Source organism: Panthera leo, chromosome C1 (assembly GCF_018350215.1).
Source record: "Panthera leo isolate Ple1 chromosome C1, P.leo_Ple1_pat1.1, whole genome shotgun sequence".
NCBI lineage: Eukaryota > Metazoa > Chordata > Mammalia > Carnivora > Felidae > Panthera > Panthera leo.
The window spans coordinates 55,009,310-55,025,679 of record NC_056686.1 but is presented as its reverse complement, the minus strand read 5'-3'; the positions used below and the strand labels follow the sequence as shown (position 1 = coordinate 55,025,679).

Sequence of the window (16,370 nt, the reverse complement as noted above, 5' to 3'; positions counted from 1 at the left end):
ATACAAGCAAACTTGTCACTGTTGACATTTAAATGTGAAGAAGCCTTTCCTATCAGTTGGCACAAAGGAGAATTGGGAGTTCAGCTCCATGGCAGTTTCTTCAATGTCCTTCACAGACTAGGTTGCCTTTAAGATGGTGTTCAGAGGTCTTCGAGCAAGCGAAATGACATTTTGAATATATCATACATCCTAAATAAGTCATAGGAGCTAGTATAAACACAAGTGAAAATAAAAAAAAAAATGATCATGGTCAGAAAAACTCATGTACTTACAGATGTCAAAAGATGTCAGCTCGGTACCTAAGAGTACATAATAAATGAGGTTATGAAAAACTGCTATTATTAGAAAATGAGGCTAATCCATCAGCCCATGACTTGTAAGACTTTGCAAAGGATAAACTTGATTATTGAAGAGTTGATTTTATGATTAAAAATTTTAAATAGTGGAATCATAGAATACAGGAAAAAAAGGTGATTTTTAAAAAGAACAAAAGGTTTAAAATTTGGAAAATTCCTATTCTTCCCCATATGACTTTCCACACTGGCAATTTTCATGAATATGGATTACATGTGGGAAACTTTTTATTTCTGTTTTGGCATTTAGTAGTGATACAGAGCCAGTTACACACCTCTAGAGTCATCAGCATACACCTTGCCTATGGAAACTCACCAACCCTCACTTATTAAAAATGCCCACACTTAATTTTCCATTTAGAAAAAAGTAAATATTGTGACAGAAGTTTTTTGAAAAATATTATGTGATACGAACTGCACTACAAAAGATGGGGTAAATTTCTAATTATATAGTTTAGAGGAAGGTGGGTGAATAAAGGTCTGCAAACCAAAAGATCCCCTTGGAGGAAAAAAAAGACAAAAATACATCATCTAAGATGAGGTCAGAGGGACCAGAAGCCACTCAAACACTAGTTCATGTGAGAGATCTAGGAGAAGGACGGCCAGAGATTATACATATTTTGCATTGTAAACAGTATGTATTATATACACTTAAAATCTCTAATTAAAACCTAGTGAATCAATCTAATGAAAATCATTCACACGGCATTATGTAGACAAGTATGTTTAAAAAAATATTTTAATAAGCATATTCAGAATGGCAGACAGGGAATGGGAAAAGGGAATTATTTTACAGTGCAAAATTACTATGCATAAATTTAAAAACATCTAATTCATAATTTTAAATGCCTATTTAAATATTCAAATACATTTTAAAGCTCAACAGATTTATGTTGAACTGAGTTGCAGATTCTGAACTCCATTTGAAAACACATCATAAAACAGAATACCATTTCAAATGAAAATGATAGTGCTTTGCTGAGGGTGGGTATGGGGTGGGGGAAGACTAACTATTAACAAAGTCTTCTTTTCCCAATGCAGTTTAAGAGTTCAAGAGTTATGAAATGTACTAAATCTTAAAGCAAATTAAATTCATGATATTACTAAAAATTTTAAAGTAGTGCAATGACTTATCAAGTTATAGTGGCTGCATTATGAAGAACAAAGTACTGTGAAATACCTGTATAAACACAAAATACAATTCATATTTCTTCATGAAAGGCTGAGCATTATGTATTATAGTAGTGGAATGTCTTTTTATTAGGTATACTTTAAAAAGGTAAGATTAAGAAAAGTAAAATTTCCTAACATGTATACATGTGCCATATTTGCAAACATGCCTGAGAATTTAATAAAAATGTTCCTGTAATTAGTTTCCAAGAACTTCACAAACCTGCAAACAAAATGCATCTTTAAAAAAAGGTGAAAACAGCGTCTCTAATATTGCAACAACTTAAAAAGTACAGCGTCACTATTCATTTGAAACACGTCTATAGACCATCTTTGACAAAGAGCTAGGAGCTAGGATACTTTGGATTTGTGTAATAAAAACTGATTTAGAAAATGGATTGTGACCATCTGCTAAAGCTGCCATTCTGGATAAATTAAATGTTGTAGGGTAAAACAAAAACAAAAAGTTCAGGCTTCTCAACAGTTCCACCCAAAACTCTGATTTACTTGGATATGTATGTAGTAACAGTGAACATACATTATATGAAGTCAAGTGTTGTCAAGTGGCTTTTTAACACTGTTTGGGGAAAAGAATTGTTCACATTGGTGGAAGGAAGCAGTTCTGAACATATGTTAACAGTAATACTTCATGGGGGTAAGGCCTAAACCATAATTTCTCAGTGCAAACCTTTACTCAATTGTATTAAACAGTTGAGCCATTAAAAACAAGACCACAGAAGATTTATTTTAAAAAGGCATTGGCTCTTGAACTGATGGCTGAAAATGAATTGGTAGAAGCATTTGGGGTATGCCTGTGTGAAAAAAACAAGAATAGTTAATAATCTTTTATAAAAGTTTGGATATAGGTTGGTCTATCAGCTGTATAAAACTACATTTTTAACAAGAATTTTGCACTAAAAATAAAATGGCACTCTTGAAAGGCTATGCAAATAGATGATCCTATTTGTAATCACACAGAGCAATGGTTATTCATCTTATCTTCATTTTGGAAATACACTCAACTTCATCACTTTTTCCACATAAAATCAATATTGTTATCTGCCAACTCCTTGTGTGTGCCAATATCTAAATATTGCTTGACCTTTTCCCCTGTTTAGTTAATGCAAAAATGGGAAATTTTATAATGCATATAAAAATAATCGAACAGGATTCTGGTCAGCATGATACATTTAAGCACTTAAGCTAACATTAAACTTTTGTCTTGCTTCAAAAATAATTTTGAAAATTATAGCAAACGCAAAACAAACTATGCGATCTAGGTATCATGCTTAATTTCAGAATTCTCAAACTATTTGTCCTTAAGTAGAAATTTGAAAAAACAAATTTTCACAATCCTTTATGAATGCTTTTACCACCTGTATAAGAAACATGACTTAGTTACTACACAAACACTTAAAAATTCATTAGAAAAACCTTAGCAAAATAAAATGAAAGCTGACAGACTCAGAATATCAATTCCTCTCATAAAAGTTTACCAACTGTACAAGTTAAGAAAATTATACAAGCTTTTGTATTAAGAAAGGACAGCTCAGTCAAGACATATGTACTGTAAAAATCTTTCAAAGGCTACAAAGAATCTGGAAAAATACAGAATGTATTTCTTAAGCCCAGATAAGAATATGGAAAGACATCATTGATGTCAACAATTTTACATATACAAACCTGACTTGGTTTATTTTTAAACTTCTATATATAAAAAATCATGCTAGCATAACTTTCAGGATTCATAAGGGTTTCCTTAACAATGACACTCAATTTGTATGGAGAGAAAATGTCTTAAAAAAAGAAGACATTTCAAGAAACTCAGAAAAACTGGTGTTCAACAGAAATCAGAACTTGGTTTTTTCTTCTCTGCCATCAAACTAAGCAAAAAGTACCGGTAGTGAGCTTTTAAGATTAACACATCAAATGAGAAGGTACAGATATTTCCATAGTTCATTCAAATTTACTAAACTATTTGTTATAGCCTTAACAGGGTCTTTACACTTTTAAAGTAAAAAGTCTACAAAGGGCAGAATTATGAAATCTTACTAAAATCAGGACTCATTTCAAATTTAACCAACTGCTTCAAGGAAATCAACTTTTTAAGGTAACCCATCAACCCTGAAAATTTTAGTCACACCAGATTTTACTCCAAAGAAAGTAAAATAAGTCTAAAATTTAGTCATCGGTGTTTTCAAGTTCTTCAAATTTTCCATGTGACACCGCTTCCTGGAAAAATTCAGAAGAACCTGGACTTTCTTTTCCATTGCTGTTTACCCTTCGCCTTTTGGCAGGTCTCTCGCTTTTTTCATCAAAATCATTTTCATTTCTTGCAGTCATATGGGCAAGTTTTGGGTCAGTGGTAAGGTTATCTGTTTCATAACCATTAGTATCCACATCTGCATGAAGTGGTTTCTTATTTCCACCTGTTGGTCCATTCACATGTAACCCTTCAGCTTTTATTTCTTCTTTGTTCAACATTTCACCTGGTCCATTAGATGACACCCCTACATTGGAAGAAACATAAGTGAAACTGCTAGCATTAAAAAGCTAAATTTGTAAACTATTCAAAAACAGCTATTATGGAATAGCTTTTCATCAAGGATGAGAGATACCAAGTCTATGTATATATACAGTCTGAATGCTGGCTCTATTTACTTAGTAACTGCGTAACCTTTGGCAAAAGTTATTTACGTTCTGTGTACCTCAGTTTCATCACATGTACAATGAGGGTAGTAAGAGATTTACCTTACAGGGTTGTTGTGAAGATTAAGTTATAAACATAAAGAAGTAATAGAATTTGGCACATATTAGAAGCATGTTGGTATAATGTGACCACAAATAAGCACTGGGTCCAGCAGTCTAATAAGATAAATTAAAGCAAAGATATGCACAAATTATTAGACTTAGCAAAATGGTTATAACTTTCTAATACTATGTAAAAAAAATGTTACATTCCTTAGAAGCTCGAGTTTTTTCTGCCATATAAAATGACAAGACTTTTTCATTCTTAATGTAAATAAACCCATGGGTACTGTGTTTTAAAGGTAAAGATCACATATTTATCTACATAGATTTAAATAATCTGCCACTATGTTAAAATAAGTAATGCTGGCACTGTCCACACACACATTTGAAAGTGATGAAAGCAAACACAAATGTCTCCATAGTAGGTAAGAATAATTATTCTGATAAAAGTAACAGTGAAAAGGGCATGTTACAGTTGACTGCAAAATGGAGTAGACATTGTGGAGACAGACATTTAATGTAAAATACAGAATGCGCCACAGGAGAGAATTAACTTTTAATTATCTGAAAAATATTCAGTATAAAGGATGAGCTTCAAATATTATATTTGGTCCAAGAAAATATTCTATTTCCCCAACTCAAAAGTGCACTCAACCCATACATGCATACGGGGATGTTATGCACCATGATGCAGAAGGAACCATTCTGTTACAGTAAAGCACAAAGAGCTAAGTGACCACTGTGAGTAGGTAAAAAATGAGATTTCAAGACACTAAGCCCCTTACAAAAGAAAGAAAACTGAACTGGCGAAATCCATCCTTTCCTTGAAAACCTAGGAATCTTGATTGTGGGTACCTAGGTAAATGGCTTCTGGGCTACTGAATAACTTAATTTATATATACCTTCTTAGGTCAAACTGCATGTTTTCGTCAAATGGTTAAAAAAGGGAAAAACAAAAAAAAGGAAAATTTATTTGGTGTTATGAGCAAACAGGGAAAGACCAAAGTAGTATCAACTATTTGCATCCCTGAGCTTCTATCCCCCAGTCCTAAGATCAGAGTTTTAGCTTTTTACTCTACCTCAGGATAGCATTAGACAACATGTCATTGAATCTTTTTAGACCAGGAAATGGCTGCCGGGCCCTCTTTTCTGTTTGTATGACTTGTTCTTAGGGGGAAGCAGTGAGGGAACAGAGAGGGGTCATTAAATGAACAAAATACATTTGCTCCAGCGGTGCCAGTGTGAGACCAAAGGTCAGAATAAGGGACAGTCTTTCACAGTGTTGCTCTTCTAGTTTCTGTCGGTGAGGTCAACTCTCCCTGGCCCTCCCCTAAGACTGTTACATCAGAATACAGGTGTGCAGAGCTTGTCTCTAATTCACCCGTTTCCTCCTCAAGAGGAGTGGAAGGCTTGTCTTACTTAGGAAGACCATTTTAATTAAAGTAGAAGTCAAAATAATTTTCTGACTAGGTCTTACTAACGCAGTGACCTTTGGTCCATTATACATTTTAAACAAGAACGTTACCTGAACCTTAAACAAAATGGAATGCCATTTACTTCTTTCTCACAGAGATAAATATAGGAACGTTTCTGTAGAGTATTAATGCAGAGCCTGACACCTGCTTTATCTTTTCTCATCCTTCAAGGATATTACACTAGCAAAGAAAAAACTATTCAAGCCCTTATTATCTACTACTTTTCACCAAATGCTTAAAGCACTTTTCTGATAAAGTGTTACGGCTCTCAAAGTATTTCATAAATATCTATGTACTTTGATGTGAAATGGCGCTGGAGTTGTGGTCTAAGAGTTAACAAGAGTGTTTCTATCCAAGCATCCCGACTAAGAAAATACATGCTACTCAAGAATAAATTTCTTAGAAGAAATGGTTACTATTGATAGTATATTCTTATTAAGCTTATGTATGTATGTTCATATTATGTATGTGCCATGGGTACTGACAATTATTATTTTTAACTTCTGCTTCGGAAGTTTAATCCAAACCAAAACTGAATTGCCCATGCTACTAAAGACAAGTGCCCTTCATTAGGAACAAACAGAAGAGTTTCTTTGGTTGCTTACCATTCTGATTACTATTGCTTATAGTGCCGTCTTCTTTCTCAGACTGGCTGTTACTACTGTTTGAGGCAGTTGGGGGAGGGGATGGTGCTCGACTAGAAGCAGCACTTTCACTTTCATCTAGAAGACGATCCATGTAATCCCTTAAAATAAAGTGAAATAATGAAACAATCACCTTCTTATATTTAAAAAAGCTGAAAACTAAAACTGAGGTTAAATTTAGAAGGCTTTATTAGCAAATATGTCCTAATTTTCACTTACATTCATTCCATTGCCTCCTCTATCCCACCAGGATCTGAACATTTAAATGGAAAGCTCCTCTGGTTATGTTTGTTGGGAAAATGCATAAAGGCTTTTAAACTAGCAAATTTTAGAGACCTATAGAAAGTTTTAAACCTACAGGCAAGTGCTCAGAGTGGCCCAACTAAAATCAGAGGATCTGTAAGTGAAGAGACAGGGATGATGCCAATCAGAAGGAGTACAAAATAATTTCTGAACAAACACAGATTGCAATTTTAAAGCTCCTCAAGACTCTGTGATGGCTACAGCAATACCTCAAAGCCAAATTAGGGCCTACCAATGAATCATTTCCCTGAACTTTCCTGGATATTTCGTATATTATCTTCCTGCTAAATCTGAGCTACAAAAAGCTCCCTAAATTCCTCGGCTTATGTGCTGCCTTTGTCTACCAATATATCATTAGAGGTGTGCTCACTTCTTCCCTAGGTCGTTCCTGAACTATATGGGATGGGAGAAGAGCTGTCTGTACTAAGTGACTTTGGGTTGGGGTTACAAGATCTGAGCTAAACTCACATCTCTGAAAGTTTAGTGTCTTTACCTATATAAAATCATGTATGTGTCTACCACACAGGGCTGTTGCAAAAGGTATGTGTAGGAAAGTGTTTTGTAAACTATGAAGTGCTATTAAGTCACCAGAATAAAGGTCTGCAAACTGTGGCAGGCCACAGGTTTTGTGAATAATATTTGATGGAACACAGCCACACCCACTCATTTACATAGTATCTAAGATTGCTTTTGTACAAGAGCAGAGCTGGGTAGTTGCCAGAGAATTTAAGGCCTGCAAAGCCTAAAATACTTACTCTGTAGCTCTTTACAGAGAGTGTGCTGATACCTGCACTTAACTAATTCCCTAAAGGCAGGAATTTTAGTCTTTTTGTCATCACTGTACCACCTGGCCTAAGTTGTGCATAGCACAGAGTAGAAGCTCAAAAAAAACTTAAAAGTCATTATTTAAAAAATTCCTCACAATAATTATACTAGGAATATTAAGACAAATCTTTAGAATTTCTGAGCAAGTAAGCATGTGGGTGAGAAGGCAACAGTGGAAAAGGCTTAGGATTTTACTGAAAGTCTGTGTTAACAGTCCACCAAAGACTATAAACTGTAGTTATAACATCAAACTACATGATCAGACTGTCCCCTAGGTTATGGGGATATAATAAATATAAGGATGTGAAGTTTCCAACAGTCTGAGGTACAAAACACATATCAAAGAAATGTATGTAACCATAAGCTAATCAACTTAACATTCTAGGCCTTATTTTCCTCCTCTATAAATGGAGGGAAATAAATTTGATGGTCTTTAAGTCCCCTTCAGCTTAATGCCATTCATCATAATTCCAGAACAATTATGTAACGAACTGGAAGTACACAGAAACAGAAATGAGTATGAATGCCAAAGGGATTACAGAAGCTATGACTAAATAAGAACAGATGATACATGATGAGGACTTGTTGGAAATAAATTTGGTATGGTGGAAATGGATAATGGAGGATGTTAAAAGCCAAGCAAAGGAAGCCAGAGTTGACTGGATACCACAATGGTATTGTAGAAGAATTACTATTATTTCTTAAAGATTAATGGCATCCATAGTGCTTAAGGAAGAAGTCAGGTGGGCCATCCAGGAGGCTGGAGTAGCATTCAGATAATCGGAGTTATGCTGGGTTAAGTTTTTACTTAAAAAAAAATATTTGCAAGCCTGTTGCAATAAAATCTCTAATTTGCATATGGCTACCAAATCTTCCAGGTAGTGAGTAGAGAGAATCTGCAGTAGAGGCGGTTTATAAGGCATGAAAGTGGCAAATGCACTTCATTTTGGTGAACAAATTGGAAGGTAAAAATGTCACAGAAAAATGAACAAATGACTTTCAGGATAACGTGCTCTATGGATTTTGACTAAAAAGATGAAAAAACTCACATTTCTAATAATGTTTTGTGCACTCAAAGTGCAACTACTAACAGAAGAAGGTCCTGGAAGCAAACTAGAAAAGAATCTCCATGTTTACAGAAAACCACAATTTCTGCCCTTTGGGAAATAAGGTACGGTCTGGTCACAGCTTCTCATAGAAGATGTAACATAGCTAAAAGGGGTAAGTAGGAGTAAAAAATTAGTTTGTTCAGTTAAAGAAAAAACAAAACCAAAAACTATGGAACACACAGAAGGGACATAACTAAAGCCTACAAAACCATAGTATTTTCGCCTACAGGGAAAACCACGTTTGTTCACTTCATACCATTACACCAGGGGGCACTGTAAAATCTTCAAGCATGAGAAAAGATGTGGTATGGGACTACTTTTAACTGTGGCTATTCCACCTACAGATACTTAACCCTAAGAGGAATCAAGGTTGTAGACAGAAGTATCTTCAAAAAGTTTCCAGAAGCTATGGCCAGATTGTTAATAAGAAACTACAATGTTTGGCGGCACATCCCTACCTAACCTGTTGAGCTTGACAGCACACACGACCAACTAAGCCAGCCCACAACACTTCCCTTGGTGATGCTTTCTGAAAGAGAAAACGGGATGAACCATGGGTCTGACCCAGCAAGGCAATTCTTATGTTCTTACTGCTGATGACGACAGATTGCCTGTAGTTCGTGTGTGAACAATATTTCTGAAATGGGTGAAAAAAATGAAAGATGTTACTATGGCTTTTCCCTACAGAATAGCTTGAAAATTGTGACTACTTTAAGATACACTCTGAAGCCTACATAGCTATATCTCGTTCTATGTCATTATACCTCAATACTACCAATAAATCATCAAGAAAAAAATTAACTATAAATTTATAACATTAAGCAATTAAATTTGGAATACTCTTTATGGAATTCCACTCTAGGCATCGTGAGCTTTGAATAATGAGGGATGAGGCAGAGTCCAATGTCCCAGGATGTCCAGGGGCAACCGTACCCATTATTCCCTTTTAGATAATTTTGCTTTGGATTTTTAGAGTGTGTGATCCTCCAGGGAAGTGACCAGCAGAGACACCTGTAAATGAACATGACCAGAAGCAGTCCAGCCTAGAGTTTAAATAAAGCACAATCAAATATGCATATAAGCACATCTTTCAAAGGCAGTTATTTGGCCAGCCCTAAGAACTTTACTGGTGCACACTGACCAAATAAAATCACAACTGAGTATTATTTGTATTTTGTGAACAGCAGGAAATAATGAAGGATAGAATGGTGAAGTTAAATCCACCTGACCAATTCATCAGCATTTTAGAACAACTCACGTGAGATGAAGGGTTCATTCAATACTCTATGTACCTAAAGTAAATTCCTAGAGGCAGCAGGACAGTTTTTTCCAAAGCTAGACTAAATAAGGCTCAGATTTTGGTGCACAGCGACTGATACAGACATATGACGGACGCATTTTGCATAAAGACTACATTCAATAACAACCCATATTCCCTGTATCACTGGGAGTAAGCTAAAGTTGGATGACTATTATATACTATTTCTGTCAGAGCAAAGGTTTCAGGAAATCGGGGAAAAGGGAAGTCATCATGCGCATGTTCTTTCCTCTTTAGAACACTTTGTAACAAAAATGAAAATGAAATTTCAAAATGAAATCATTTAAAAAATGAAATTTGACCTGATTTATTTTCTCTGTCTTTTCCCTTTTATATCATCTATACCCAAACCTTATTTTGGTTTCTGGGATCAAAAATAGATTACACAAGGAAAAATACTAATTTCCATTCTTTAATGAGCTTCTATGAGGCATTCAGCTCCATAGTTTTCTTTGAAGAGTCTCTTTTCTGTTCTCACTGTGCTCACAGTATTAGATAAAAACTATGTGCTTATACTGAATGGAACAGAAGTGAACTAAAACACGCTTTAACAGCTATTCTGATCCGTTTTCTCTCCTGAAAACATACTCTAAATTTTGCTTTGATGTATTTATTGTCTCAAATATTATGAATTGTAGTTTATAATGTTTCATAAGACACTGAAGTCTAAATGGCCTATGAAGATATATCTGTAAATGGATAACTTTAAACTAATGTAAACTCCTATCCTAGTGAAAAAGGAAGATTCTAAAAATCACAATTTTCTCAAGAAAAATCCAAAAGCAAAAATGACTCGACAGAAAAAAGTAAACTCACGTTACACCAGGATGAAGATTATATTTCTTTTTTCCAAATCGCGTTTGCTGAGCAAAGAAATCATAACGTTCAGATTTTTTCCACATATAATAGAATGCTACACATTCACCAACTGACCTTGTTCGAACCTATAAGAAACAAACACTTGTTTTTAAGAATCATCTCCTCCTTAAAGGAATTATTTCATGAAAAATATCTGAAGTGTGAAAAATTTAGCTGTACCTTAATATATAATACTGTACGTATAAAATACAACACTGCAGCAGCTTTGTTAAAACTATTCTTTATGAATCCCCATGGAGAGAAATAATACACTGGCAACAAATCTTCAGATATTTAGCATTATGCTTTTTAAAACCATCTCAATCTGGGGCACCTGGGTGGCTCAGTTGGTTAAGTGTCCGACTTTGGTGAGTTCAAACCCCGCTTCAGGCTCTGTGCTAATAGCTCAGAGCCTGAGGCCTGCTTTGGGTTCTGTGTCTCCCTCTTTGCTCCTCCCTTGCTTTGCACTTTGCACCTCATTCTCTCTTGCTCAAAAATAAACATTTAAATAAATAAATAAATAAATGCATCTTAATTTACTATACAAATAAATACTCCTCTATTGAAAATATCTGAAAGTGGCATTTAATTAAAATTAATGTTATGAACAGTATACTTTTACTCACAGAATACCTAGGGAGTCTACTTTTAAATTCCCATTTAAAAGATTCTCTTAGAGGTCTTACTGGTGATCCAGACTCAGTTATTTTACTTTCTAGAAAGGCTGAGAATATTCCATAATGAGTTGAAAGGTATAATAATGCCAATGCTAATTCTTTGTTTAGTAAGTTACTCCAGTAACTGGTGCTATATCTACCTATGCGACTGAATGGCTCTCCTTACATAAATGTTCAACACCAATGAGACTGGCAAATGATGTGGACAACATCCCCCTTTTCAATACTTAGCTTGCAAAGCTGGTAGGGTTAATGTATGTAATAAAGTACTGAGAGTTCAAAATAAAGAAAAAACGTATCTGCATAAGTGCTGGAATGCAAGACCATATAGCTTGAACCCATAAATGTCTAATCTTGAAGTAAGTATCCTGTGGGACTGACTGCATCTAAAGTCAATTTGATGACATCCTCATTTCACTACCGGACATATTTTTCTTTCTTCCCCTATGCTTGCACTTTACAAGTTTGGCCCATCCTGCTCTAAGACTGAAAGCTATCAAGGTTTTGGTTTTTGTTTTTATCATCTTCTCAAGCTTTTTTTTTTTTTTTTTTTTGCCTCCTTTAGAATCTTAATTCTATACAGACACCAGCCAAGTCGACTGTACTTTACTGAGAGCAAAAATTGAAAAGGTATTTTGGGGCATGCAAAGTTAACAATATTATGAAAAATCTTCAATAAAGTAAGCCTACACAGAACTTATGTTTAAGATCCAAACTTCAATTTCAGGAATAAAAACAAAGTCTTAATGTTTTCACTGGACCATTCTTCTCCTTAAAGAATTACTGTCCTCTTTTTTTGTTCACTAGAGTATATTAGGTATAGATAGGTCAGCTGACCTCTGGAACACAGAAATATCACCATCCCAAATACTTACAAAGAAATAAAGGTCTTATTTTCCATATTACATTAAAGGCTTTTTTGACTAGTAGTTTCCAGTCACCTAATAGGTTCTTATTTCTTAAAAAAGGGATTTCTGGGGGCGCCTGGGTGGCTCAGTCGGTTAAGTGGCCGACTTCAGCTCAGGTCACGATCTCACGATCTGTGAGTTCGAGCCCCGTGTCAGGCTCTGGGCTGATGGCTCAGAGCCTGGAGCCTGCTTCCGATTCTGTGTCTCCCTCTCTCTCTCTGCCCCTCCCCCATTCATGCTCTGTCTCTGTCTCAAAAATAAATAAATGTTAAAAAAAATTAAAAAAAAAAAAAAAAAAAAGGATTTCTGGAGGGTTGCTGCTGCTAGTTATTATTCCAGTTTACCATTCCAGGGGTCCCCTCCCATAGGTAATCCAGCATGGTTTGATCTGAATCTAGGCAGGAATGCTGGAAAACTCATATCCAAAATGTCCCTTTCAACCACGAAACAATCTATTTTTTTTTTACAATCATAAACATACATATCTACTCATTAGCATAATACATGGCTTTCATAGAATATGCCCTGTGCTGGAGGTAATCAGTTCATCTGGACAGAACATTAAGGAATATGATACATTTTTGACACCAATGCTACAACTCAAAGTATCTCTTACTAGTTTTATGTCTGAGGCCAAATACCAAAATGCAACAAGTTAATCAAGAGTAAACTAGTTAATGCACAACAAAATTAAGAAAAATAAACTCACAGGATTTATAAGCAACTATTTACAGAACATAAAATATACTATTAAATATGTAGTGAAACAAATTAAGTAGATACTACCCAATCACATTAAGAGGTGTAAGAAGAATGTGGGGACAGACTATTTAGAACTCAGACTTAAATTAAGCCCATGTAAGCCCAGATACTTTCAACACCATCCTAGACAAGCCATCACACAAAACTTAGATGCTATCTTTAAGGAAACATGTAATGCAAAGGTCCTTGTCATTTCTATTTGCTAAAAAATGTGGTATTTACATAAACCTAGAAATTCCTTAATTTCCTCCACTTAAACTATTGAGATTTTAATTTTGTGCATGCTAATTTCCCACAGAAACAATACAAGTAATTATGCAGTTCTTTTGGGTATACACGGACACTGTATTATTGATATTATCAATATGGAATGATAAATGGATCATATTACATACAATTGTCCAATTATAAAATTATAATGTATAAATAAAGCTGATTTATTGAGATACTCTTCTAGAAAATTAAATCTTAATTAAAACCAAATTAAATATTAAGTATCTGATTTTAGACACTTGGGACTTAAACAAATGTAAAAAATATTTTAATTGTAAATAATGTCATGTTACAAATGTTTTAAAGTTTAAAAATTTAAAGACCCTCCTTTAAAACAATCTGTCCCAAGTTTATGGAAAATAGTTTTAAACAATTACATTATATATACACATCCTACACAAAAGTTGATTAACATATTTGTAAATCAGTCCAATTCTTAAAGTCATCTAACATCATGCACTGACAACAGTCACTTAGTAAATGTATGCCAGAAAGTCTAGGCATGTTTATAATTCCCAAAAACTAACAGAGTAAAACATTCATCAAAGAATGTTTAACATTAGAAAATAACTGATATAAGATGACCTGGGTTAACTAGCTTTTTATAAAAGAGAGAACATATATCATTACTTACTTTATTAGCCTGAATCAAATGAAAATCTTTTCCATAGGCCTTTAGCCCTTGTTCAAAATTTCTACACTCTTCTTCTGTCCAAACAGATAATTCCTCTGACAAAAAGAGTAGGAAAACTGTTAAAGCAATATTCCCCCAAATAATGCACATGAACAGTTACAAATAAAAATGTAAATTTCTAGTAGTAATAAGGAAGTATTTTACTCCTGAGCTCTATTACCGATGACTGCAGAAGATAAAGTGACAAAAACTCTGTATTTAATAAAATTTTGGATGATTTGGTCCCTAATTCTCCAATTTCAACTTGGGCCACTTTCTCCTTTATGATCTAACTATACTAGCTACCTTTCAATTCCTTAAATTCACTATGTCTTTCTAACTTTAGACTTTGTTGGTGCTGTTTCCCTTTGTCTATACTTAATTTCCTGCCTCATCCTTCTCACCTAATTCGCTTACATCCCAGCAAAAATACCACTTTGTTCTAGAAGCTTTCCCTAACAAGCCTCACCATTCCCCAAATTAGGTCAAGTCCTACTGCAATAAATTTGAATTGAACCTTCTAATTCTTGGAAGAACTCATAACTGTTTTTCAGCTTCCCACCTAGGCTCTAAGCGCCATGAGAGCAGGGACTTCATGATGTCCTCAGAACTTGCCTTCCAATTTTTGTTGAATGAATGAATATCTTCCATTTGTTATGTGATAATATATAGTGTTCTTAGTGAAGCAGAGTGGGAGCCGGTTAGAATAAAAAAAAAACAAACCCAAAACCTGGACTGATTTTAATTATGGCTTCATTATTTATAAATTATGTTTTCCTCAGCAAAGGTACTTCAATTCAGAGACCTTAGTCTCAACAGTTTGAAATTAAAGCAACTGTCACATTCCATAGCTCATAGGCTATTAAACAAGATCAAAAAAGAAAATATTTATTAAAAATGCTTCAAGGGCACCTGGGTGGCTCAGCTGGTTAAGCATCTGACTCTTGACTTCAGCTCAGGTCATGATCTCAAGGTCTGTGTAACTGAGCCCTGTGTTGTGCTCTGTGCTGGCAGTGCAGAGCCTGCTTGGAATGTTCTCCTTCCTTCTCTCTCTGCCCCTCCCGCATGCATGCATGCATGCATGCTCTCTCTCTCTCTCTCTCTCAAAATCAATACATAAAAAGTATTTTTAACAATGCCCTGAAATTAAAAGACATTATGTGTTTTTTAATGGCCTTATTTTCCCATAAAGAACCAGACTTAATCCCATTTCCCATAATGCTTGTGTTAGACACAAGTTACGTGATATGTTACTAGTTATTTGTTATTCAGCAAATACGGAATTCAGAAAGATCGGTATTACTAAACCTAGGATATACCTATGTAGACTGAAGATCTTAAGTTCTAAATTTCTGCTAAGTCATGAAAACAAATAAAAATGTATTATTTACCTCTAGCCGCTTTTACATTAAATCTTAATCTTCTCAGTGCTTCTTCTGTGTCAAAATTGCATTTAACCAATTCATATAATGCCTAGAAAAATAAAAGGCTTCAATATGTGACCCAGAGTATGAATAATTCACGGCTACAATTTCTTACGAAAGTAAAAGCTTTTCCTGAATCCAGTGTGTGTGTTCATCATTTCTGGAGGACAAGTAATTCCAGTGAATACAACACAGAATTTTAAAGAAAACACTGAAGAAAAACAAATTCTGGGCACCTGGGTGGCTCAGTCAGTTGAGCATCCGACTTTGGTTCAGGTCACGATCTCACAGTTCGTGAGTTCTAGCCCCATGCTGGGCTCTGTGCTGACAGCTCAGAGCCTGGAGCCTGCTTCAGACTTTGCGTTTCTCCCTCTCTCTCTCTCTCCCTCCCACCCCACTCACGCTTTCTCTCTCTCTCTCAAAAATAAACAAACATTAAAAAAGAAAAAAAAAAAAATTCCATCCTGATTAATTTAACGCTTTTGAATACACTGAAAATGGTAAGCAAATACTCTAACTTGGCAGCCATAATATCTCAGAAATTTAAAAATGAAAAGAAACTATTTTATAAAACTCACAAATCCTTTCTTTTTGGCCTTTTGCAGCTCCTATTCTAATTTAAAATAAATGAGAGAAGAAAAGCATTGATTTAAAAAAGGTAAAAAAAAAAAAAATTGCTGTCACTAGGTTCACTTGTAGGCAACTTGTCTACCATATCCCTAAAACATTATCCCAGATAGTATTCCTAAGTTGATGATATCCACAGGCTCTTAGGAATATCCAAAGGAACTCCAACATTTTGAAAAAAAGTATATACAGGCAAAATGGTATCATTTTTATTTTAGCT

General features: G+C 34.8%; 1 protein-coding gene across 9 annotated transcripts in view; it reads right to left on the bottom strand.

Annotated features, from left to right (window-relative positions):
• Window positions 1-2,355: 2,355 nt before the first annotated feature.
• The window catches only part of MIER1 (MIER1 transcriptional regulator), a 59,075-nt gene continuing 45,060 nt past the window's right edge, over window positions 2,356-16,370 (bottom strand). For all 9 annotated transcript variants that reach the window (XM_042952057.1, XM_042952058.1, XM_042952060.1 and 6 more), the window contains 5 exons: window positions 15,491-15,572; window positions 14,061-14,155; window positions 10,765-10,892; window positions 6,355-6,494; window positions 2,356-4,033 (listed from right to left, as the gene is read on the bottom strand). In XM_042952057.1, coding sequence (XP_042807991.1) covers window positions 3,705-4,033; window positions 6,355-6,494; window positions 10,765-10,892; window positions 14,061-14,155; window positions 15,491-15,572 — 774 coding nt within the window. In that variant the 3' untranslated portion in view covers window positions 2,356-3,704. The remainder of the gene's footprint in view (window positions 4,034-6,354; window positions 6,495-10,764; window positions 10,893-14,060; window positions 14,156-15,490; window positions 15,573-16,370) is intronic.